Below are 26,659 nucleotides of genomic sequence, written 5' to 3'. Positions count from 1 at the left end.
TATATCTACGTTGCAATTAAGTGGTCAATTATAAATGAAGGCGGGGTTTGCGTGCGCTTCAAACTGAAAACAGTAATTTTCACTTGTCGCATTTGATCATCAGGCAAGTGAATAATCGAATCAGTTCGATAGCCAACTGGAATGTGAATAAAACAATAAACAATAATATTATCTATAAAAATAAATTTTTTACTAGGTATTACAAAAATTGAAATCAAATTATTATACGTAGTTCCTTTTTCTAATTTGCAAGCTGTATTTTTATGTTTTTTAAACATAATTTTATAAAAGCGAATATTAATCTGTTGCTTCACGCCGCTTCTTACATCCTGCAAATTAAACTCAATTTGTCACGGAACTTTATCGATATGTTGTTTATTTTGTTAGCGATAGTTGGCAACAAACGGTACAAACATGGCAAGCAGAATAAATTTATAAGAATTTGCTCCAAATGAACAATCCGCGAGATCATCTACATTGCAGCAGAAGAGGCTGTACCTACACCACGAATAGAGCTTATAACTTGGAACGTCACGAACGGAACCATGATAAGGGAAAGGTGCCAATATCGCAGTGCCAGCCATGTCCGCACTGCACATATGCCGCTGGATCTCTGCACAACTTGATGCGTCACATAAGTAAGAAGCATACAGGATCTGTCAAGACACAGCTACAAGTGATAACCACTCAACCAGCGCAGTCACAAGTAACACCCGCTGAGAAACAGAATGAGCGGAATGTTACACAGACGCCCCTGTCAAATGTGACATCAAGTCCCGAGCTGAAGCAGACTGTGAAACAATCAGTGGAAGGACCGGAAGTGGAAGCGTCGCTTTGGCTTTGGACGACGCCACAGCAACAAGAAAAGAATTTTATTAAACGTAGTGGCCTCAAAGGCGAATGCAAGATATTAGAGCGTAGCGTTAATCTGTTCAAGTATGTCAAAATTTTAGGACACATGTATACATAAATAAGTATTTAATTAACAGCTAATTTATTTCCTAAGATTATACGCATTGGTTCAAGCACGAGGCGGAGCTCTTGATGTGGACGAATGGGATGATGTTGCAGCAGCATTGAGTCTGCCTCCTGGATCCGGCTGCAATGTTGGTGTTAAATATATGGAGGTGTTGTTCGAATTTGAGAAGAAAGAGGAAGAACGCTTACAGGAATGCCAAATCGTGCCGGGTGTGCCGCCTTGGTGGGACGACGGCGATTTGATTAGTGACGATGTGTGTTGTGCATCCGAGGGCAAAGTGTTAGGCCATTGGTGGAAAGATATGAATCGACCTTTTATAACTGTACAAAATGCTATTATTAAATTGATTTACGATAAGTATTATAGTAATCACTTAAGCAACAGCAAACCATTTCAACGGTTTTGCGTAAAAGACTCTTGGCTGCGAGCCACAATGTTGAATTATCAAGAGCTAAAGTATCAACTACATCTCATACATAGTTCTGCTTCGTGACTGTATAATTTTATAAATTGTAGTGTTATCCTTAATTTATGTAATATATATTTGACTAGATATCAAAAATGGCGCCCTAGAGATATTTAATTTTGATAGATTCAAAACAAAGTGAAGTTGGCGGCGTGCTTTATTTGTATGAGACATCTACAAGCATCAAGTTAATCAAGTAAGATATCGATATATTAAGCGAATATTCGTTGTGTACTCAACACAATACATATTCACCATGCTGCTACCAGCTCGATAGATTTCTACCATCTCTGGAATATCGAATTCTTGAATCGCGCACAACATTGTGAATTCTGTTTTAAAGCTGGAAGGTCGTATGTGCGCAAAAATCGGTGGGCTAAGTGATTTTCAAAAGTAACTGAAAATACAGAAAAGTTTAAATTGCAATTGTTTAAACTTTACACGACATCGAACTGTTTGTTAAAATTAAAATTAATCTGTTTGCGTGCGTGTTTAAAGTCAGTTAATTTTTGAGCATATTTGGGAAGCAGGACTGCGCAAAAAAGAAGCATTTCGTGATTGGCGGCTGGTCGTTTGAGTGTGTGCGTGTTTCTCTCTTTGTGCCTGTGTGTGTGTGTATGTGTATGTAAGCGGCTGTGCGACGTGAGAGCAAAAGGAGAATTCGCAAGATAGAAGAGCCAAGAAGCGGCGTGTGAATCACGAGTAAGTGAGAGAGCACAAACTGAATCACATCAGAATTTATTGTTGGCATCTTTAGAAAGATACAAAAAAAAGCCGAAAAAACCAAAAGTACACACACACAAAATATATATATATAAAGTAAAGTAAAATACAAAATATAGAAAAACTAATTGAGAAGCAGCTGCTGCATCAGAATGGAACACGAGGATAACGCGCACTTCGATTTCTTGCAAAATCGTCTCGCGGAGAGTCTGCAAAACGCTGGCAGCGCCGGCAACGCTGCAGACGTCGTTGCTGCCGAGTTGGTGCCCAGCATTGGCCCCAAGTCTGATGAGCACGATGACGACGAAGAATGGAAGTACATAAAAGAAGTGCAGCAGAGCGAAAAGCAACAACAACAGCAGCAACACCAATTCTACGGCGAAAAGTTTAGCGACGCTGACGTTGACGTCGCTTTTGGCGTTGGCGTCGGCAATGGTATTGGTATTGGTGTTGGCAACGGCAATGGCAACGGCATTGGCAGCGCAGTCGGCAGCAACAGCGACGCGTATATGTCGCTTGGCATGGACTTGAGCCTGGGCAATGGCGTTGGCAGCGCAGCCGGCTTCAGGGCAGCTGCTGCCGTTGAAGAAGAAGAGGACGTCGAGGTGATTAAACATGATGGCGACTTTTCAAGCAACTCCAATACGACCACAACATCGACCACGGGCGAAGTGGAGGCACAGCCTAAGGAGACGCCGTTGCCAAAATCAGAGCAATTGCGCCAAGAAGACGACATTGATGTGGATGTGGATGAGGAGGATGAGCCCAGCTCAGTAGCAACCACCTATGGCACGAGCAGCCTGAGCGAACAACAACAGGAGCCAGAGCAATTGACTAACGATGCTCCCGCAGATCAGTTTGACAACAAGGAAAATGTTCATCCCACAGGCCAAGATCAGGCCGATTTAGATCTCGAACTGGAGGCGCACTCGCAACTAAATCCTAATGCCGTCGAGTTTGTGCCGCACTTTGGCTCTCAGCCTGTCTCGCCGCCACCCAGTGAGCAGCCACTTCAGGCCCTGGGACGTCAACTGCTGGTAGTTGGAGATGATTTGGTCGCGGAAAGCCCACGCAAGGGTGTACGCGACTGCAACATGGACACCATTGCAGTGCCCGATGAATGTGAGTTCGACACTGGGGCCGATAAGCGTCCGCATGAACTGGAGCAGGAGGATGACACGTTCCCCGCTGAAGTGGAGCTGCAGAATGGTAGTGAGGTTTATCAGCAGGTAGAGCAGCAGCACATCGATCATGGACCCGAAACTAGCGTTGACTTGGATGCCGATTTGGAGCTCTCAGAGCCACAGAACGGAACAGAAACAGATTTCGTGGCTCCCCAGCTGCAGGACGATATCATGAAGCAGTCTATCTATGGTGACTCCAATTCGAATGCCCCCATTGAGGACATTCTCAACTCGGTGCAGCCGCTACCCCAGCAGACGCTCGGCGATGAGCCGCTCAAGGAAAAGGAGCTGCTCAATGTGGAGGAGAAGGAGCTTGTTTCGCAATCTTCATCCATTGAGGAGCTAAATCAGCATCAAAATCAGCTGATTGACCCCATGCAGGCCTCATTCTATCTGGAGCACACCTCCAGCGATGCCTTCGCTCAACAGGCACCCGATCACGACCAGAGTCTTTTGCTGGACACGAGTGCACCGTTCAGTCCTCTGGCTGATGAGCCGGCCGTGACAGCCACAACACTTGAGCTCCAGCCTGAACAGGCCGACATTGTGGACATTACCCCATCTCCGCTCTCCTCTTCCACCGAAGAGAAGCATCTCGTTGAGGAAACGAAGGAGCAGCAGCAGCCGCAGCAGCAGCCCGAATCATTCTTACTGTCGGACAACATAGAGAACGAATTCAATGTCGGTGCTCCGCGTCAGGTAAGAGCACATCAAATCTAGAGATCTACTATTATTTAATTAAGATATCTAATATTAATTGGAGCACTATATAAAATAGCATTCGCCTCATTAAACGTTATGTTTATTTAGGAAATAGAAATCCTTAATCTTTAAGTTATATTTTCAAATAAGTGGAGCTTCATACATGAAATGAATTTCATTCTCATAAATCGTTATGTTTGGTTAAAAAATACGACTAAGTTCTATTTTAAAATAATTTTAATTTATAATAAGAAGTGCCTACGTAAATAACTTATTTGCCATTCATTGTGCCGAACTCCGATAAGAATACATACATTTTTATATTTTAATAGATATATTCATAATGCATTTCCTAAAGCACTTCTGACAGCAAGCTTTAATTGTTAAATTAGGGAATACAATTAAGTGCGCTTCTTAAATAAGAATATCTTCTAATAAGAACTGTCAAAAAACTCAATGTAACTTTCTAAACATTTTCTAAATTTCATAAAGAATTGTTAAGGAAAAGAATGTAAACTCCAGCCATTTGCTAAACTAACTTAACTAAAATGATAATACATATATTTTTATATTTCAATCCATACATTCTTGATATATTTCATTAAACACGTCTCTAATAACATTTATATGGGGATGTCGTCTGCCTTTGATATACAAAATCTCTGAATATTATTCTTGTTGAGCTTCAATAAGAATACATATACCTATGCTTGATTTTTATAAATATTTAATATATATTTCTGTATATACAATATAGTTTATACTAACATTTGTAAGCATTCAATTAATTTGGTTGACGTGAAATGACATCGAGCCGCGCCCATCCCTTGATTCCAATTGCATGACTCATTCTCGAACTTTACGTATTTGTCAAAAATGTCTTAATGCACTCGTCATTTGTCCTGCACCCTGAGTCCTGTGTCCAGTGTGTGTGTGTGTGTGTGGCTTTGTCAGTGTGTTTCCGCAGTGTTTCCTGGTTGCTGTCGACCGTTCCATATGCATGTCCTTGCCATGTGCCTAACTGTTCACCTGGCCCACGAGAAATCATTAAATTTGTTGGTATACTTCATTGTTTCTGTGTGCACACACAGCTGTCTGCCTCTGCATGCATTTCGGCGTTTCTCTCTTCTCGATTTTTCTCGTTACGCGCTCTCAATGACTCCCGTTCTCTCTCTCTCTTTCTCTTCAAGAGCTAATGCAATTTTAGCGCAGTGCTGGGGTGTGTTCCGTTAACTCGCTCGCTATGCTACGCTCCTTTTTTCTTCTCTCTCTCTCTCTATCTTACTTTCTACTCGTTTCCGTTTTGGCACACTCAACAGGACACGCAAGTGCTTTTCATATGCTATGCGAGTGTGTATGTGTGTGTGAGGTGTTTGGTGGCAAAGTTTAAGCGGCACTTGGGTGGGGTTCTCATTATTACAATGCTGGCATATACACATAGATGTGTGTATGTATGTGAGTGCGTACTTTAAACTCCATTTTTAAATAATTAAGGGCAAACCAAGGGTTGTTGCTGCTGCTATTTTTATTGTCTTTTTGCTTATGCCACTTCCTCTCTTTATTGCGGCTTTTGTATAGCAGCGACACTTTATGCTGTTGACCTCTTGGCTCTAAGATAAAATATTATTGTCGCCATTTGTTGGCCACTTGGTTGTCTGTTGGTATTATTTGTTATTGTTGCTGCCACCGTGTTATATGTTTTGCTTTGCGTTTGTTTTTGTTATTCCTGTTGCCTGTTGTTGGTATTTGATTTCCGTTCCAATTGGATATATTTTGCTGCTAGCGCTGAGCAGCTTGCGGTCAACGATTCGCTTTTATGCATTTCTTGTATAAGTGTGTCTGTGCAAGAGTGAGAGCGTCTGGCACAACTCCCAAAACTTCAAATCGCTCTCTGGCTGTGGCGCTCTCCCCACAGACTGCAATCTGCATGACCAGCACTAACAACAACAGTAGCAATAGCAGACAACAACAACAACTTCGGCAAGAGTGGCAACCTTTTCGCTTGGTTGCAAATTCCAGCTCCAATGCACACAAACACGCACACATACAGCCGTACATACATGTATGCAAGCACAAACACACAGACACAGCTTTCATAATTACACAAGCGCTTGGGTTCACTTAATTGGGTCATATACGGTTTTCGCTTGCATGGCACATACAGACACACTCACACATACATATACAATTTTTTTATGATTTTTGTGTATGTTTTGTCTTGCACCGCCGCCACTGCCGTCGCTGCCGACACTGCTGCTGCTGCTGCAGTCATCGCAACTGCTGCTGGGTATTGTTTGAGCTGCTATCGAACTTCCTGTGGGAGTTTCGTTGTGTGTATAATTTACGCCTGTAACAAAACGCTTTCTTCATGCTTCCAACTCCAACACACTCCCCCTACTTTGTCTCAGCCCCATTGACGTTTTCGTTTTCGCCGTTTTTTTATCAACATGATTTGTGTCTGTTTCTTATTTGTTTTTACATACATATTTCGCTGTATTTTAGCCAAACAAATAAATCGGACACGCAAAGCTATATTCATTTACATGGTGAAAATTTATTTTTCTCGTGTCTGACACAAATTGTATTTTGTTTATTTGCCGTTGTCAACATCGAGTCGAGCTATCAGAATACAAAAGGCAATTAACATTGCAGACAGCCTGTCTCCAATTGGAACCACGGCGAATTCGTTAACGCAAAAGGGCTTTTATCACAAACTATGTAAAGTGGCGACTAGGTGCAAGCGGCGCTGTTAAGTTGCTCGCTGTTAAATAACAGCGATAATCGAGTGATCAATTTTGTTGACTAATCAAATAAACAAACAGATTTTTTGCAAGCGCATTTAAGCTTGCACGCTCTGTGTCGCTACCTTATCACCAATTCTAATTATAATTTTTAACGGCGTTATTCAGGCGACGAAATACCTACATTTATATAGGTCTATATACATATATATTTATATTTATACATAAGTCTGTTCTTTAGGTGCATTTCGATTCTAGAGCACAGACAAAAACAAGCTGATAATAGAATTCACGCGTCTGTAGTATGACTCAGTCAATGGGGCTAGTTCGTTCGCTAGTTTCCCACACATTATCCATAAAACTATTGAAAAAAATATATATATACATTTTATTGTTTTTAGTTTTCTTTTATTTGTGGCTGTTTTTGCTGCCTGTTTGATACTTTCGCCACAATTCGCATGACATTTGTTTAAACTTGTGTGTTTAATTAAAATTTATGCAATTTGCATAAATTAGCATAGCCATAACAATGCAAATTCCTTTTATTATTGCGATTTTTTTCTGACAATTGATGGATGCCTACAAAACAAAAACAAAAAAACAAACAGAATTTTTTATTGTAATTGAGCCATCCATTCATATATTCAAAGCAGCGCATCACACATGTCTGGTGCGACAATAAAATATTACAAAAGTATTGTACAAACGGAGGTTGCTTTTTCAGATATATATGTAATATACACATATATTTTTAAAATCTCATTTTATTATTTCGTTTTGTATTTGAACATGAGTTATATAAAACGCGTAAAAACAAGCAAAATAATGTTGCAGCTACAGTTAATAGATAACAGAATTATAAGTTACCTTTTTATGGCCAGTAACTAATACAAATGTCTTACATATACACTTATATATTTGCATTCATCTACCTAAAAAGAAAGTTTTCAGCAGATGTAAATTAAGATGTTAGTTAAATATCTGTTAATATGCATAGCATGAACTTAACAGTGAAATGTTAGGCTACTTTTGTTGCAACGAAAAAATTGTGCCAAAAAATTGGTTTCACAAATTGCACGTGAAAGATAGCAATAACAATAGCAAAAGCAACAACAACAACAACCACAGCAGCAACTTAATATAGGTGCATCAGCTTTGTAATTAAGTCTGAAAATCCATTAAGATTATTAACTCAATTAAAATTGCTTGCTTCTTCGCAAATTTTATTTTTTGCAATTTACTCTACAAACACACACACACACACACACACAAACATACACACTGTTTTCTGTTGCTTGTTGTTGGCTTTTCTGTAAGCGCCACTTTTGTTGTTGTTATTGTTGGCGTTGCATGCAGTTTGGGCAACGGGTGGTCCAATTCGAGCTCGATGTAAGCGCATTTGGCGTCGACGCCAATCCTACGCCCAGCCTCGTCTGCCCACACGGACAAGTGCCTAGAGATACAAATACGACTAGCCATCGCTGTCTCTTTCACTCTTTATCTCTGGGTGTGTGTGTAAGGAGTGTGCTTATACATATCTTGTCTGCCCACCTAAGTACGAAAGTACGAGATATATATGTAGCCCGACTTACGCCCAAAATCAGCCTAAAAGCAAAAATACAAAAAAATAAGTAAAACAAAAAAAAAAAAAAGTCAGGCGTCAGACGAGAGTTGGTAAATAATGTACGAGAGTTGGCCAACTGTGCCTAAGTATGTGAATGTGAGTGTGAGTGTGTCGGTGTCGGTGTCGGTGTGTGTGCAAAACGAGTTTCATTTTGCGGTCTCTCAACAAGGAGGAGGCCCCAAAAGCCAAAAGCAGAACAATTGCGAGACGACGGCGACGGCCAGAAATCTTGCTGCAATATGATTGCTATTGCCATTGTGTGGGTTGACTGAAGTCTGATTGCCAAAATGGTAAGAGCACACGTCTGAAGATGTTGCAGAAGCTGAGGAAGATGTGGCTGGGGCTGTAGCTGGAGTCATGCCACTTGAAGCCGTTTGGCGGCGTCTAATTGCACCATTTTACATTTTGCAGTTCAAAAGAAATGAGGCTCGGTGGCAACAGCAGCAGCAGCAGCATCAGTTGAAGTACTTTTTATCTTGCAGATACAATATCTCATTTTGCATGCGGCTGTCTTTGCTGCAATCGCATGGCCTTTCTTCCCCTCTGTCTCTCTCTCTCTCTCTCTTGCTTGCTCTCTTTATATGTCTTGTTATATGCGTTATCTAAATTTACATTTGCCATATGGGTCTGTATGTATGTGTATATTCTATATGTATATATATTATGTGTATATGTATGTACCCCATAATATATATATGTATATTTGCATTTTGTAGACGACACTTTCGCTTGTTTCTCTCGCACTTGTAGATGCTTTTTATATGTCTTTTATTTCTCTTCTTTTTTTTTTTTTTTGCTTCCTGCTTCTTCATTTGCAATTTATGCATGTTCTCCGCATTTACGAGTTCAAATTTTATTTTTAAAATTCAAACCCTGTGCCAAGTTCAATAGCTTCTCAAAAAAAAAAAAAAAAAAAAAAGAGACAATCTGAAAAACTGAAAAAATATGTAAAAATAATTACTAAAATGGGCGACAAAATGCCGCAATGCATTTTGTGGCCCCTGCAGCGTTGACGGCTGACTGCTGCAGCTCTCCCGCCCTCTCTGCCCCTCTGTGCCCCTTTGCCTGGAACCGAGGACGGACGATCCGGGCCCCTGGTCATATAAATAGGCTTTAATCGCTGTTGCTGGGGTGTCACAGCCAAGTGCTCCAAAAGTGTTTTTAATTGAAAGTCATTTTGGTGCTGGCCAGATTTGCACATTGCACACGATCCCTGGCTGCTTCCAGTAGGTGATCCATCGTCAGGGTCCCAACCAACGGGTTTAGCCCCAGCAGCTCTGTCGTTGTCGTTGTCTTTGCTGTCGCTCGCTCTGTCAAGTTGGATGAATATGCCGCAGGAGCTAAACCAAGACGATGTTCAGCAATTTACCTAACGTTAGGCTATTTGTATATTTAATAGGAATTGTGCGTCCCGGACAGTCATTTAGGAGATGTGCTTAAGGCTTGCAGCGATTCATGTAGTGCAGTTACTTTAGAGTGACTATCAGGAGTGGGCTAGTTATCAAGAGTTTTAATACTGACTTTTATTTTCTTGGAATTCTGAAAAGATAAGGAAGTTGCTTTTAAATTAAATTAAGTTAACTAAAATGAAAAAGACTATCAAGATCAAATGTTTAGTCAATAAAGTTGGTTTAATAATAATTCAAATTCAATTTATTATGCAGGAATTCTAATTATATTGAAGAATATCAAGATCAATATCTAATTTTCAGTTAATAAACTTAATATAATATTCTCTTGTAATATTGAAAATATTCAATTTTATTTCAAGCTAAACTGAACCATATGATCTTAAATTATATTTAGAAATATCAAATTTCTGAGTAAAGAATAATATTTTGGAACATTGAAAATATTCAATTTACTGTTAAACTCAAATTAACTAAATGAATTTGAAATATGTCGAACAATATCAATATAAAATTTTCATTTAACAAATTAAAACGCTTTGTAACTCATATTACTTTAAAGACTTATCTAATATGACGTATTCATTTCATATGGCACTTTAGACATTCGCATAATAATATGACTAATTTAGATGACAACACCATAATGAGCTCATGCCAGCAACAATTTGAAGTATTTAATCACCAGATATGGATCGCTAAGAACTGAACTTTCATATCTCCGAAGTAGGAAAAGAAAAATGAGCTCTTGGGAATTTAGTGTTTGGCCAGCAGTTAAAATTCAATTAATCATAGTCGAGCCAGCGAGCATTCCTTGATAAAAATTCAGCTATGATATAGTGGGAATGCAAAGAAAGCAGCTCTAATTTTAGTCGACTTATTTGGCGAAATACCTTGCGAAAGACACACACACACACACACAGGTGGATTTCTGCTCGTGGGGGGAAAGGCGAGTATCTATTAGTTGTGAAATATTCGCCATAAATATGGCGAACTGTTGATTTCCGTCCAGCCAGAGGTTCTTTTAGGCCTTAAAGCTCGGCTCATGTTGGCCATAAAAATTATATACACACACACACACACATACACAAGTATTAAGAATTGTGCAAAATTTTCTAGGAATGATGAATATGACGTGGAACCGGTTCTGTCGCACAGCTCAACCTGCAGGTCAATTTAGTTTAATTAATCGTAAAAAAACGTAAAACGAAACGTAACAAACAAACAAAAAATGGGAAAGACTACGTAGAGCCGAAGATAAAATACCCTTAAAATATATGCTAAATAACATCAAAACTTATCATATAATTTACGGGGTATTTTGCATAAATAAATAGAATAATACAAAATTGCAAAATAATTAATGTCAAAAATAACAGATAATATTTGTAATTATGATAACTAAAACAGTTTCAAATATAGTTAATAATAAATTACAATAGAATATATGTTATCCAATGAGATAGAAATGATCAATTATTTCACCCAATCTAGATATATTTTGCACTATGCTTCTACTGTAGATCATTTTGCTCTATGGTAATTAGACTAGTAAACATTATTATTAATAACTTAGTTATTATAGTAGAGTAGTTTTATAAATGCTTTAAAATGTCTATACCCAGAGTATTGTTATTCTGCATAGAGAATATTTTGCAACTACAATACAAAGATAAATTCTTTCAAAATCCAGTTTCATTCGACTCGTTTGTTCTGTTATAATCTCTGCCATTCCTATTATATGTTACATATATTGTCATGAACTCTTAATACTCTCGACGAGCGTGTCAACGAAAGAGAAATAACCGTTCGTCAAATAATATAATGGGCGTCTCGCCCATCGGCAGGCTGTGAAAAATATGGGCAAGGCATTGACAGTGTTGAGAGAGTTTTTACGGCACTAAACTAACTGCCTTTCAAATTGTCCAGAGCTGATTGCATTTGGTTTGCTGCAATTGCTGGATTTGGCCAAGAGTGTGTAAAGCACTTGGCCGAAAGACAACGGGGCCACTACAGAGCGAGCGAGAGGGAGAGGGAGACTCTGGCCATTAGCCGCCGTCAGGCATTTGCCCAGCCTTTGTCTGCCGCGGGGCACGGCCAATGTTAAAGAACTCATAAAGCAAGAGGAAGAAGAAGAAGACGAAGAAGAATACTACAACGATGTAGTGGTAATCGTGGCTCTATGGGAAGGCCTTTCGAGAGGGGGCCCGTCTCGAGTCCGAGTCGTGTTGCCAAACCGAAACAATGTTCGTGTGTATCAGCAGCAGCAGCAGCAGCAGCAGCAGCAGCAGTATCTAACATGGCCAGGTGTTTTGGTTTTTCTCTTCTATTTTTTTTATTACCATTACCATTACCATTTGCGCTATTAACAATTTCTTTTGGCCTGTAAAACAGCCGTGGCCAGCCCCTATACTAAGTATTGAAGTCTGTGTATATCACAATCTGCACTATTATGAAGTTTTTCCACATGCGTCTTGGCGTTTTAGTCTATCCATCTTGGTTTGGCTAATTCACTTTGCCGCCGCGTGAGTCAGCCAACAATCAGCTAACTTGGCCAACAAAAGCAGTCAATTTCATGGCAACGGCCGCCGCCATTCTAATGTATCTATATATTTATGGTATATATATATATATATATGTCTAACCATTCATGTCGCTCACTTGCAATGTGGTCTAGTGGTCTGGGCTAGCCACTCGTGGCCAAGTCATATTGTAATTGTATCTTTTGGTTCTTTCGTGCGCTACGTATCCGTTGGATACTTTCACGAAAGCGCAGCTGAATCTGCTTCATGTCGGCGCGCTAATATGCTTTTGTCTTGTCTTTTCGCTTGTTGCATTTCTTCTCTCTATTTATATATATATAAATATCTTTTTATATATATGTGTAATGAACTTTCTGCAGTCTCAAACGAACGGCTCTGATATTGTGGCCGCATCTTTATCACCATTGCCAATGGATTTATGAGCGCGCTTCGATAACCGAAAGGGGCAATAAGCACCATTCATTGCCCCTTTCTGAGCGGGCCTTTCACTCGAGCAGAACGCCTTTAACTTTTCTATGGGCACATTGAAGCGCTTCCCAATTCTCAATTCCCAATTATCTGCTGGTCGTTTAAATAGTAAATTCAACACAGGCCCAAAAGCAACTTCCTCCTATAGACTGCCCCAGTCAAATTAATTGAATGAAACTCTTAAACATTTTAAATTAAATGATGCCCGCCTACCGGGACTCATGAGGGGGCGAGTACATGAACAAGGCGAAACTATGCTGTCTCTCTTTTCTCGCAGAAACAAGAAATTGTTTATTGGGCCTACCCAATAAAACAAACTCTCGTATAATTACTTTTATGACCTTTCAAAAGATTTATTCATATGGGGTATAAAATGTTTCAACTTGAATTTTACGACTTTGGCTTAACTTCAAATCAAAGTCTTAAGTTTCTATATTTTTGGCATTCAATTAAAAATCCAATAGAAATTCGTAATAAATCACAAAATGCTATAAATGTATCTTTGTGGTTTAATCTATTCCTATATAAGATCTTGCTGTATAATGCTCAACTTTAATTCAAAGTCTGAAGTAAATATTTGTATGTTGCAAGTTTTGTCTTGCGGTTTCTGTAGCAAATTACAATGGGTATTTTCTCATATTTATTTTGGACAAGCCTTTCACAAATTTTCCCCGACAAAGACAAACAGTCAATCTGCATATAACGAGAAAAGGCCCCCGAAACCCAACCGCAGAACAAACGACGTGGCCCAGCTTGTTCATCATCATCGTCATTACCATCAGAAACATCGTCATCATCATCATCATCATCGTCGTCATCAACTTTACAAGCAACTGACGACAACTTCGCGTTGGGCTTTTCTTTTGAAACCTGCGAAAAGTCTGAAAAATAAACTCTCAAGAGCCCAAAAAGCAGCGGCGCGAAATAAAACTTAATTAACTTTCTATTCTGTTGGTTTGTTAGATACCCTTGCAAAGAGTATAGCAATTTTTTAGTGCTCTTTGTAACATTTTATTGAAAGTTTGAAGTTTACGCTTTTGCTTCTGCATATTGAAAACATTTTGTCATAGTTAGTATAATAAAGGTCAGGCGAGAGATCTGGAGACCAACATTCATTATATATGAGAAGCTCTAAAAACAAGAACAAGATATCTTATACGATAATATTTTTCATTCATTATTTTTGAGTAACCCAAACTAAAAGAAATTCACAATATTATTTTCATATATCCTATATAGCTATGTATATTTAGAATATCAAAATAATTTTTCAAAATATTTTGAAGAAGTAAAAACTTTTTAAGAATCTATAATATAATTTTTATGAATTTTATTATGAACGAGTTGTATTTATAGGTTTTCATATAGTATATATCTCTACAAATATTTCCATATAGATAAGTACTCATGGAAATATATAGGAAGATCTATTTAGTGTAGGGTTAAAGAACTGTAAACTGTAGTATAGTGTCATAAAGTTTTTAATATAAAAATCTAGGTTTACTGTAAATGCAAGCCATATATTTGTAAGAGTATTAAGTATTTATTGGGCCAAAAATAGCTTGTGCTTCTTTGTTACACTGTACTTTTTCTTGGCTTGCAACATTTGCTTGCGTGCTACGTTAGCTGTGCGCTGCCGTTGGTGACTTTGGCCCCAGTGAATTACTTTAGACGGGCTACTTCATAGCGTCGCACCATCATAAATATCATCTATATAACGTGGTTTCGCAAATTTTCTGGTAGTTGCTGTTGGGTCTGCTCCATTTTTTCACCATTTTGCCTCGTCTTGTTTGCGAAAATCTGTTGCCATGGCCATTTGCCGGTTTTCCTACACAATTCGCGCTGTATCTGTTTTTTTTTTTTTATTGCTTATTAATTCTTTCATTAATGGCGTCGCCATAATTCATTGAGTCGGGTTGAGTTGAGTTGAGTTGAGTGAGTTGGCGTAACTGTCGCAGCTCTATTCACTAATTGCCCATACTACGTATGTTTCTGGCTTTCCCGGTCTGTTGGCCAACTGTGCCCAATTGATAGGAATTCGTCGCTGACTAAGCAATATATATCTTATTTGTAGTGAAGGCAAAAGGAAAAACAAAACAAAAGAAATTAAATTAAATAAATAATATAGAGCTGCATTTTTCTAGGCTTGTATCATTTCCGCTCGACGAACAAAAGTTTAAAGAAAAAATCAATTATAAATAAGAAGAAATAATAATGCAAAGAAACAAAACACACACAAAGGGCGCCCCCTGGCGTTGGTTTCATGCCTCAGCTGCAGCACCTTTTTTATATTCTTTGTTGAATATGTAGAAAAATAATGAAAATAGCATAAAATTGTGCATTAATCAACATCGGGAGATTAATGATGTGCAGCATGAGCTGCTACCAAAAAAGAAAGAAGCAGAAAGAAACAAAAACCATATTGTTAGACTGCTAACATTGGCAACATGTTGCGTGCTGCAGTTGCATGTGGCGCGCAGTCAGTGCGCTGCCTCTGCTGCTGTTGCTTGCCACACACTCACACACACACACACACACACTCAGCGATTTCAACATCATTAGCATTATGTACCAAGAGTAACAGTTACTGTAACAGTAACAGAGCAGCGCACAGTGCTTATTATGATTGCACAGTTAAGTAGCCACAACACAACAGTAGCGGCAGCAAAAAAGAGATTACAATATAACAGCGCCTGAGCGAGAGAAGGAACGACAGAGACAGAGAGTGCAGTTTGCATATGCTCATTGAATAGTTTTTGGCTCCTTTGCCTGTGTCAACTACACTGAGTGTGTGCCTGCCCAACGAGTTATAAATAGAAATTACATAGACGCACATTATTTTATTTGCATGTTTTTTGTGCCTTTTGGTATGTGTGATTGTGTTTGTATTTGTGTTTCTGTTTGCCTAAGTTGATGAGAAGTCTTTTGCTGTCGCTTAATTTGGCATTGTTTTTGTAGTTTGTGGTCGCTGTCTTTTGCCGCCGCCCAAGCTCGTGCTTACTCATTGCTGCGCTGCCTCGCAGTCATCTCTTTCTTTCTCGCTCCTTTACTCTCTCTTGCTCACATTCTCTACGCATTATTGAGCATTTAGCTATTTTATTGTTATTATAATATGCATAATGTAAGTGTGCGTATGGCCAAAAACAGTTAGACCCTGCCGCTGCTGCCAACTAACTGCATGCCATATTTGTATGCGCTTAATGGCCACTGTCGTCTGTTTGGCTGTTTGGTTGCCCAGTTTGGTTTTCTAACGAGCTATATACATCCATATGTGAGACGGAGACGACAACACAAAATCGACGTGAACCGACGACTCAATACAAGTGATTTGTTGGCTTGGCGCAAAATTTGCGACTCTATAAATTGTCTTTGCATGTTGTCTGCTCTGTGTGCCATTTCGGATACGTTGAAAATTTATAGGCCACCCCAAACGCCACCTGCCCCTGGTCATAGCTTACCACATCGCCCCATGGGCAGCCGAAATGCAAATGTGCGCCATCTGTTGAACTTGATTTGTATGTGCTGGTATTGTTATTGCTGATGTTGTTGTTGATGATGATGTTGTTGTTGTTTATGGCACAATTTTGATTCTGATTTTCAGCAATTTGCACGGCCACACACAAAACAAGAACAAGCGCACAAGCACAACTCTCCCCAAACGTGCTGCTAATCTTGTTCACCTTGCCTCGCTCTACTCTTCCCATTCACTTCTCTTCTGCCCTCTTACGCTCTGCACATAGTTGACGTCAACGCCTGGCAACGCTCGTGCAATTTCTTCTTTTGCTGCGCACTTTTCACAATTATCATCAGTATTAAAATTCGCCGTGTGTGTGCATATGTATGTGTGTATGCGTGTGTGTATGTGAGAAGTGGAGACTGAAAATGTTGATGTCATCGTTGCGTTTTGTTTTGCTTTGTTATTGTTTTTTTTTTTAGTGTGTGCAAAAGCAACCAAGAAAGAGAGACAAGCAGAAGCAAACACACGTACATGTATATGTGTGCCTGTGTGTGTACACACATAATTCACCCACGAACAACGAAGGCCCCCTTCAATGAATAAGTATCGTCCATTGTTATAGTGCTCGCCGACTAGATGTGCCCGGCGCCGTTGCTTGTCTTGAGTGTCAAAATCATTTGTCAATAATAGAAGAAATCATGCACTTAACTATGAAACCTAAATGCAAACACGCACACATATACACATACGCACACACACAACCCACACACACAATAGGAGTTGGCAAAAATTGGTTATTTTGCACAAGAGCAAAACAAGTCTGAACGTTTAGCACAAAAGCAGACCGGCCGGCCGGCAAAATTGGCAGCGATGCGGCGTTGCCAGCCCGTTCGAGGCTGACGCATTATTCGACTGATAAAATGCCAAAGAGCCATAGCGCTTGGGGGAGCGACAGAGAAAGGGAGAGAAGAGAAAGAGATTGTGTGAAATGCAGGTTATTTATAAACGGCAATTGGCATTGCATAATTTAATGCTAGCACTGATTAATGAATTAATGAATTCTGTGGGTTGTCGCTGATGAATGAGTCATCTGAGCGCAGAAGCTGACTAAGCTGCGAGTTAACCGGTTCACTTTTCTTTGTTTCTTTACCTTAGTTTCATTTTGATTTCAACTTTTTCGGCTTCAGCTCACTTTTAGCCCCATTACGCTTGAGCAACAAAAGAAAGCCAGCAATTGCTAGCGAGTGGGCCAAAAGTGGGCAGCAAAACCGACAAAACACCGGCAACAGCGGCCCCAACTAGTGGCATTTGCTGGTCAATGACATTTTAAAGCGGCCACAACTGCGACTGCGACCGAGACGGTGACGTCGGCAGCGACTGCGTTTGGCGCTGCTGCGATTGCTGTGGTGTTGCGTAGCTAGCTAGAAGAAAAGTGCCGGAAAAAATGTTAACGCTACATTTGTACCCTCTTGGATAGCGCCGCCAAAACTAATGCCGAGTCACACTACACGACACTTCCTGCCATCTGACTTTTTACTTGCTGTGTTAAGTGTGTGCGTTTGCCGTCGTACTATGTCATCGCTCTTTGCTGTAGTTTCTTTTCGCCGCTGTTGTTGTTGTAGCTGCTGTGGCTGCTTCGGCTGCTGGCAATGGCGGCAATTGTCATGACATTGCCAGCCGCTGCTGCTACGCGCTGCTTTCTCACTTTCACAAGTTCGCCCCAGCGCGGCTGATGTCATTATTATAATTTGTATGCATTAGTAATTCGAGTTGTTCTACATGTGTGAGTGCGTGTGCGTGAGTGTGTTTCTACACAACCCTCACAAGCATGCAGACACAGCTGACGAATAGCTAGCAGAATCAGCTATCTGCTGTTTTTGCTGTGGCTCGTGCCTCATTCGAGGGATGTTGCACTGCGCCCTGCACACGCTCTCTATTTGTCTTGCTCTCTCTCTCTCTCGCTCTCTCTCACATGTATCTGTGCTCAACTCCTGGAACAGCATTTCCAGCATTTCTTGCTTTTATATTATAGCACGCTTCTTGGGGTCGCCTATTTGTTAGCAATATATACATATGTATGTATAAATATTTTATATATTATATATACATATATATTCGCATAAATGTTACCGTATGAAGTTGAATAATTTCTGCAAATAGCAGAAAATTGCAAAAATCTAACATTCAGAACATTCTCAAAGAATTAACTATTATTAGTGATTGAAGACATTTTTTTATTCTTAAGGAATTCAATTTAAATTCACATTGTATAAATAAGATGAGCTTATCTAATTATGATATTAAGTTTACTGTAAATATTTTGATTATACATGTTCAAGATTTTCTCGGAAACGCACTGTTTAATGTATTTAAAACCGAGTGATGCATCCAACTGGTACTTATTCTATATATTTATAGTCGTCAGCTATTTTTTGGGGTACAGGGGTATCTTTCGTTTATTGTGCTGGAAACTCATGCGGTTGGCTGCCTTATTTTCGCTGGTATTTGCCACGTCCATAAATACTTGTACTTATATAGTATATGGATATACATACATACATACGTGTATATATGTATATATATATAAAGCCGTTTGTACTTTGTGGTCGCTGCTATTTTTACAGCTTGCACTCAGAGCTCACTTGGTAAGGCGACAGACTGACAGGCTGGGGGAGGGGAGCGCAGCGAGCACAGACCAGAAGATATCACATATAACACCAGAAGTAACATTTTCTTGACGCTCAATTGCAAACAAGCTGAAAAACCAAAAAACAAAAACGAAGTGAGCACAAGAAGAAATAACAAATCTTTACCATATTTTTCCAACGCAAAGACCGAAAAACGAAGACATTTCCAGGGATTTTAGCTCCATGTGCCGGCTCATTGCATTTATCGATTTAACAGGGGACAGCGGGGCGTCAATCGAAGCAATGGGGGCAGGGGGAGGCCAGATGACGATGACGATGTCGATGTCGATGTCGACATTGTCTGTGCGTGAAGAAGACGACAGCCAGACAGAGGCCAAATGCTGCTGCTGTTGCTGCTGCTTATTGTTGTTGTTGTTATTGCTTAGTGCCTTTTGTTTTTGGGCAGCTTGTTGGTAGTCATCATTATCATCAGCATCATCATCGCTATCATAATCTGCTAAGGGTATTAACATTTCAAATTTATTGAGCATGATGCATTCCAAGTGGTGCTTTAAGAGATTTGCTCATTTGTATTTACATATACATATATCAAGTTATTAATCCATAATTTTCTCCCTCTTCTGTATGTTGCAGGAGTATGCTGAATTAAATACAGCTACCGGCTATGGAGTCCACAGTGAGGAAGAATCTGCTCCAGCTAGTAATCCATTTGGCTTAGACGATGGATTGGAGGTGGCGCAGCAGCAACAGCAGCCGCCTAAAGGCGAAACGAACTTTTCAGACTACGTGGAGGAACAGTATTCGCAGCAACATGAACAGCAACATGTGCAGGAGGAGCAGCAGTTCCAGGAGGAGTCTCAGGTGAACTTCCATGAAGAACAGAAGCTGAACTTCCAGGAGGAGCAGCAACAGACCTTCCAGGAGGAGCAACAACACAACTTCCAAGAAGAGCAGCAACAGCAATTCCAGGAGGAGCTTCAGTCGCACTTCCATGAAGAACAGAAGTTGAACTTCCAGGAGGAGCAGCAACAGCCTTTCCAGGAGCAACAACACTTCCAGGATGAGCAGCTGCAGTACTTGCAGGATGAGCGACAGCAGCACTTGCAGGAGGAGCAGCAGCATCAATTGCAGGACTCGCAGCCGGTCTTCCAGGAGGAGGAGCAGCAGCAGCAGCAACAGCACGACGACTTCAAGGCTGCACAGTACGAACAACAGGAGCCACATTTCCAGGAGGAGCCGCAGCAACAGGTGGCCGAACCAGTTTTCAAACAGGAGACCCAACCAAATTACAACGAACTACAACTGCAGGATGAACTCATCGAGGAGGAGGTGTCAGTGGCGCATCAGCTCAACGCCGAAGCTGCACCCTACACGAACGGTCTGAGCAGCGCTGAGACACCAGAGCCAACACCTGAAGCAAGCAACGTGGAGAAGGAGGAGGCGGTTAAGCCAGTGGCGGAGCCTGAGCCAATTGTGGAACAGTCGATTCCTGCAGCTCCAGCTGCGGAACAGCCTGTCGAGTCTTTGCAGCAGGAGTCACCTGCTGTTGTCGCCGGTGAGCCAGCAGCTGTGGAACAGCCACTCGAGGCAGCACAGCCAGTCGAAGTGGCCCAGCCAACAGCTGCTGAGAAGCCTGCCGAGGAGACACCAGTGGCTGACATCGCCGTAGCTGCAGTGGCTGCTACAGCAGTGGCAGCTGCGGCTGGAGCAACCGTCGCAGCTGCTACTGCTGCCGCAGCCAAGCCCAAGGTCAAGGCTAGCCCCAGTGATGCACAGAAGAAGCCGGCTGCCGGCAAGGCCGGAGCACCTGCAGCGGCCAAGAAGCCCTCACCTGCGCCTATCACGAAGCGGACCACGGCGGGCTCCACAACTGCACGCCCACGCACAGCGCCGGCTGCCGGCGCTGTCAAGTCCAGTGCTTCCACAACATCAACATCAACAACAACAACAGCCAAAACGAGCACCACAGCCGCACGCAAGCCACTGACGGCCAGCAATACGGCTGGCAAGCCGGCACCACGTACCACTCACAGCACCCTGACCAGCGCTCGCCCGGCCACCGCTCCGGCCAGCAAGACCGCGGGCAGCTTGACCAAGACCGCTGCCAAGCCTGCCACCACGGCACGCTCCACTACCAGCACCACGAGCACAACTACAGCCCGCAAGGCACCAAGCTCGACCACATGCAGCAATGGATCCGCCACAGCCGCCACTAAGTCGCGCCTGCAGGTGACTACCAGCAAGCCGGCCACCACTCCCAGCAGCCTGAGCGCCACTGGCGCCGCTGCCAAGCCGAAGACTCTCTCACCGCGCAGCACCGTGTCCTCGACGCTGCGCAAGCCGCCGACCACCAGCACCACTGGCAGTTTGTCTGGGGCGCGCAGTCCCTCGAAGCCGCTGGCCAATGGCGTGGCCAAGCCGAGCAGCGCAGCCACTAGCACCACCAGCACCACGCGCATCAAGTCGGCCACTGCCAACGGCAGCGCTACCAGCAGCAGCACCACCACCACCACGACCATTACTAAGACTTTCACGGCGCGCCCAGCGCCCAAATTCACACACACGGCGCCGACCGGTGGTGCGAGCAGCGCGCGTCGCACCCAGCTGACCGTTGGCAGCGGCGCCACCACTGCTGCACAGCAGCGCAAGTCGTCGCCGTTGAAGAGTGCTTCCAGCTCGCCGCTGAAACCGAAAGCCAAAGAGATTGCTAAAACATCACCAGGTGCTGGCATGAGAATCAGGCGGCCAACGGGCACCACACCAGCCAAGGCGGCAGTGGGAGCAGAGCCCGCAGAACCTGCAGCAGCAGCAGCACCAGCAACAGCAGTTGACCCAGAGCCGACTCCTGCTGCCAATGGCTTGAAGGAGGCGGAAACTAAACTAGATCAGAATGGCCATGGCAATGGCTTGCACGATGCTCTGGAGGCAGCGCAGGAGGCATTGGAGCTACAGCCGCAGCAGCAGCAGCAGAACCCAGAGGTGGCACTGCTGGATTTCTAGGCGGCGTCCGTCTGCAGCGCCGAAGATGAGTTGATCACTAATGGAGTTAAATAAAAATGAAACTACTTTACTAATATTATAAACATATTATGAAAAAGTATTTTGCGCATGAAACTGCGAACAGCGAAATTTTGCGATCCCTCAGCCCCTCCTCTTCCATTTCCAAGTTGTGGCTCAGTGGAGCGTCCACTAATTTTTTAAATACAGATACACACACACAGAGACACATATAGATATATATATATGTTTATGAACAGATAGGCCCCCTTTCACATGCGCAAACGGGGGGCTCCGATATTATTTTTTGTGGCACAATTACGATTTTTCCAAGCCCAAAGTCGATTAGTGTTTTGTGCTATTTTGTTAAGGTTTTTCCTTTTGTGTGTGCTCGCTCGCTTCTTTTGCTCATTTGCATATTTTTGGATTTATTTTTTACGTTTTTTACGTTTTTAAATATTATAATTGTTCCTCACGCTCTGCTCTTTTTTCTCCATTTTTGTCTCATTTGTTTGCTCATGTATTAAACGAACAATTTTTATGTGTCTATTTAAGTTGAAAACGAGAAAGAATCTTTGGAGCGAAAAAACGAAACGAAAAAAAAAACAACACAAAAACTAAAGGTGTTTTATAAGAACCATAAAAAAAATTATAAAAAAAATAAGAAAATAACAAACAAAAAGAAAATATATATATATATTAACACACTTGCATGAGAGTGTATGTGACAGAAAAAAAGGAAAACTTATAAATGTAGCTCGTAGTTGGCATTCTAACACGTAATATTTCAAGTATCAAAACTAATCAACAAAAAAAAAAAAAAAAAACAAAAACAAAAATCTAGAAAAAAAAAAATAATAATCAATGAAAAAAGCGCAGCTATCAAGAATATTTGATCAGCAAAATGCTGAACTGAACCACTGTGCGCTATAAAAAAAATTTTGATGATAGAATTTTGATGTGTTTTTTACTGTCAACATTTTTAGGGTGCTTCCTTTAAGTGCACTCCCACACACACGCATACACACACATTGTATACGCCGCATATATACATTTATACGTTCCTCCAATTTACTTAAAACAAAAAGTTTGTAGTGTAGTGTTTGCAGCTCTTATCCCCCAGTGTTAGGCCAAGACGAAATCTGAACTGAGAGCCCGGAGAGAGAGCGAAGAGTTACCCGAAATTTGATTTGTTTTTTTTTTTAGACTATTCAAACACACAAACACACACACATACTGAATTTGATTTGTATTGTATTATTAATTTTTAATTTGTTAATTATGCAGCGAAAAGATCAAGCACAAGCTGAACATTTAATGTAACTTTTGCACACTCTATACTTTATGTTTAAAACGATATTACCAATTAAAAATTACAAAAAAAAAGAAAATCAACAAAAAAATCTCAAACAAAAACATTATACAATTCTTTTTATTTTGTTTTATTTACATTTATTTTGTTTTCTATTATTTATTTTTATTTGCAAAGAAAGTGCTTTAAATCCCTGATAGAGTTGATAGAGATTGAGAGGAGAGAGAGTTACCAAAAAAGCGTCAACGATTCGAATTTATTGTACGTACTTATAATATGCATTGAGATACCAATTTTGCCTGCTTTTTTGTAAAAGTTTTAAAAGATTATTAGATTATTAAGTTGCTAGATTTGAAAGTTGGTCTATATTTACTTTATATAGATATATATAAATGAAATTTACATTTACATTTACGTACGCATGCCTGACGCGCTCCGATTGCTATATATACAAACATACATCTACTTAAATAGTTAATAATCGTATTTATTCAATTTGCGTTATGGTTTGCATAGGTCCCGCCCCAGTGCCCTTCACTTTCGTTTGCCTTATTATAACTAAATTGCTAAGTCTAAAGCGTAAGCTAAATTATAATTACATTTATTGCTAAATACAAATATGGACAACAAATAAGTTGAAAGGAAAATTGAAAACAAAAAAAAAAAACTTAAGAAAAAATTAAATGAGTTATAGAGTTGTAGACCGAACGCCCTGCCCCGCCCAGCCCACTCTTCATTGAAAACCCCCCGACAAAGCAAGACAACAACAAAACCCTACCAACATTCACGGCCGTAATTTGTTAAGCTTGACTTAGCACTGACTCAAGTCCCGTCAAGTTCAGAGAGAGAGACTGATCCATGTGATTTATTCACTGGGCCAATAGTTGCCGTTGCCGTTGCCGTTTTGCATCGGGCTTTGGGGCAGGGTCGCTGTGTCTGGGCCCGTTTACCGTTAGCTGTCTGATTGTTTGCCAGACGATATCAAAACGAATCAGCATTTTTGAAGCATTTATACTAACTGGGTTGCAGACAAACTGAAAGAAAAATAAAAAAGAACGACTTATATACGTAGCTCTAAATATTATCCATTAAAAATAAATATATATTTAAATGTATTATCAACAAGTTGATAACAACAGAAATACTATTATTATCAATATACATTAAAACATATTATCAAAATATACAAGAGAAGCGCATTAACTGATACTACATTCACCTACATACATAGATACATTGCATGCCTATAACTATGGCACATTACATTACATACATACATACATACTCGTACATCAAATATCAAGTCAACAAGTACATATTGTGAACGTGTAGCAGCAAATGGATAAACCAATTTGGAATCGAACCGATATTACAAAAACAACAATTTATTACTAATAAATGTTAAATATACAAAATCAACTAAAGTTCAAAACTGATATTTTCTTGCGGGATTTGGGTAGAGTTTAGCTATAGCATTATATTAATTATATATATTAATATTTAATTATATTTAATTTGTGCTACTAAATAGAAGTTGGACTGCACTAAGGATATGCTGTCTTTGAAGCTGAATCCAGAATGCCATTTCATGGCCGACACTCGAGATGATCTATGGTTAAACTTTCATAAACGTTTATAAAGCATTTTAACCTGCTTCATTCAAAACGGATAACAACAAGGTCTTAACAATAAAAAAGATATTCCTCAAAGATTAAAAATAAGAGGATTGGAATTTGAAGTGAAGTAATATCGATTTAGCGCTATAGAAATTAAAATGAAATTATTATTTTTATATTAACCTGAACCCATCAAACTGGGTAAGCCATTACCCCATAATACATAGGGTTTATTTTACCCTCTACTTACGCTCTTCAGTTTTATGATCTTTTATTGATAGGGTATATACCAAAATGTGGAAGGGCTAAATAAGAGTTAAATATATCCAAACAGCATTTCGATTTGTGTCAAATTTCAACTTCTAAGTTCTTAGTTGAAATAAATTCCTCATGTTACAGAACATTAAATATACTCCATAATATTATGCAGCTTTGACACGGCGTTTGGGAATTCAAATTTGCGTAAGCATTAAGGGCCTAAGGGCTTAAGGGCCTTATGCAAATTTTGTCTAGTTGCTGCCTATTAAATCTACTTTATCTTTCTAATTAGTCTTAATTGCATGCCTGATTAAATGCTTAACTTAATTATATAACTGACCTGAATAACCTTTTCATGAGGATAACTAATTTAAAAGTCAGCACTTCGGAATTTTATATGAAGTTAAAAATTTTGGATTTTCAGGAGTAATATTATCAAGGAGTATACAAATTAATATATACAACAAAGATTTTTCACTATAAATAGTTTTCACTAATAACTTTTGACTGGTTTTGAGAATTACTCGATACACCTACAATGGGCGTGTCAAATCTGGAAATTGTAGTTGCCGTATCTCGCTGCTTATTTATAGAGTGTTGAATGAGTATTCTGCCGTTGGTACCACCTGGCTGCAATGTAAGTAATACCGCTTTCTTACTCTCTAAAATGAATGGCTGTTTTAGTTACATACTACCGAGATTTATAGCCTGAGCACATTAAAAATGAGAAGGTGTCCATATTTATTAACACAATTTAAACCAATATTAATAAATATGTATAAAATGAATAGCCTGTTAGTATAACATTCATTTCGTGAATCATAATTTGCGTGCTACTATAGAGTGCGCCTTGATTAGGATGTGGTTAATTAAAAGCAATTCATATTTTTCTCGAATTTATATTTGCTGGATTATAAGCAAGAATGATACTATGAATGTTAATGAAGGTATATAATATTGTCGACCGATTTAGATGAATAAAATATTATTATTATTATTAAACTTTGATGTAAGTACATAACAAGATTTCAGTTGGGAAAATAAAAAATTTTAAATACCTAATTCGATCACGAATTAAGAACTTTATAAGATCAGGACTAAGATATGCACATATCTATAAGCATCTAAAAGACTTTAATCAGATTATTGTAGCCATCACACATAGAGCCTGGTCAAAAGTAAAAAATTATAATGAAATGACAAATTGTTGCCCATTCCCAGCTGGCTGCACACGTAAGTATTTTAAATAATTAACTAAGTAAGTTAGTGCTATTAGTTCATGAGGCTGGTGGCGCATTTTTGTTATCATCGCCACAGCTAGCTGCAAGGAGCGGCACTCTGAACAGCGCTTGGTCTCTCTATGTGACTCAGCCGCGCCCCATTGCTGACCCCTTGTGTTAATTTGCAGTGAGCCAAGTGGAGGATGGGTTCGCAATGAGCCAAGATGCGAGGACGATGACGATGGCGAGAACGAGGACAACGACAGCGGTGCAATGGGAGCGCCGCCAAGCCATTTGGAGAAAGGGAGAAAT

At 40.2% G+C, this 26,659-nt stretch overlaps 2 protein-coding genes across 2 annotated transcripts; both read left to right on the top strand.

Moving 5' to 3' along the window:
- Window positions 1-77: 77 nt before the first annotated feature.
- On the top strand, window positions 78-2,147 carry LOC108620544 (uncharacterized). The gene is made up of 3 exons (XM_018017454.2): window positions 78-196; window positions 388-936; window positions 1,007-2,147. The coding sequence occupies exons 2-3, from the start codon at window positions 452-454 to the stop codon at window positions 1,470-1,472; spliced, it is 951 nt and encodes a 316-aa protein (XP_017872943.1). The 5' UTR covers window positions 78-196; window positions 388-451; the 3' UTR covers window positions 1,473-2,147.
- On the top strand, window positions 1,767-23,367 carry Map205 (Microtubule-associated protein 205). The gene is made up of 2 exons (XM_018017349.2): window positions 1,767-4,051; window positions 19,578-23,367. Exons 1-2 carry the CDS (start codon window positions 2,321-2,323, stop codon window positions 21,942-21,944), a joined length of 4,098 nt encoding a protein of 1,365 aa, XP_017872838.1. The 5' UTR covers window positions 1,767-2,320; the 3' UTR covers window positions 21,945-23,367.
- Window positions 23,368-26,659: the final 3,292 nt, after the last annotated feature.

Source organism: Drosophila arizonae, chromosome 2 (genome assembly GCF_054131065.1).
Source record: "Drosophila arizonae isolate 15081-1271.41 chromosome 2, UAZ_ARI_1.0, whole genome shotgun sequence".
Lineage (NCBI taxonomy): Eukaryota > Metazoa > Arthropoda > Insecta > Diptera > Drosophilidae > Drosophila > Drosophila arizonae.
Note: the sequence above shows the minus strand (reverse complement) of the source record. Positions and strands in the feature narration are given on the sequence as shown.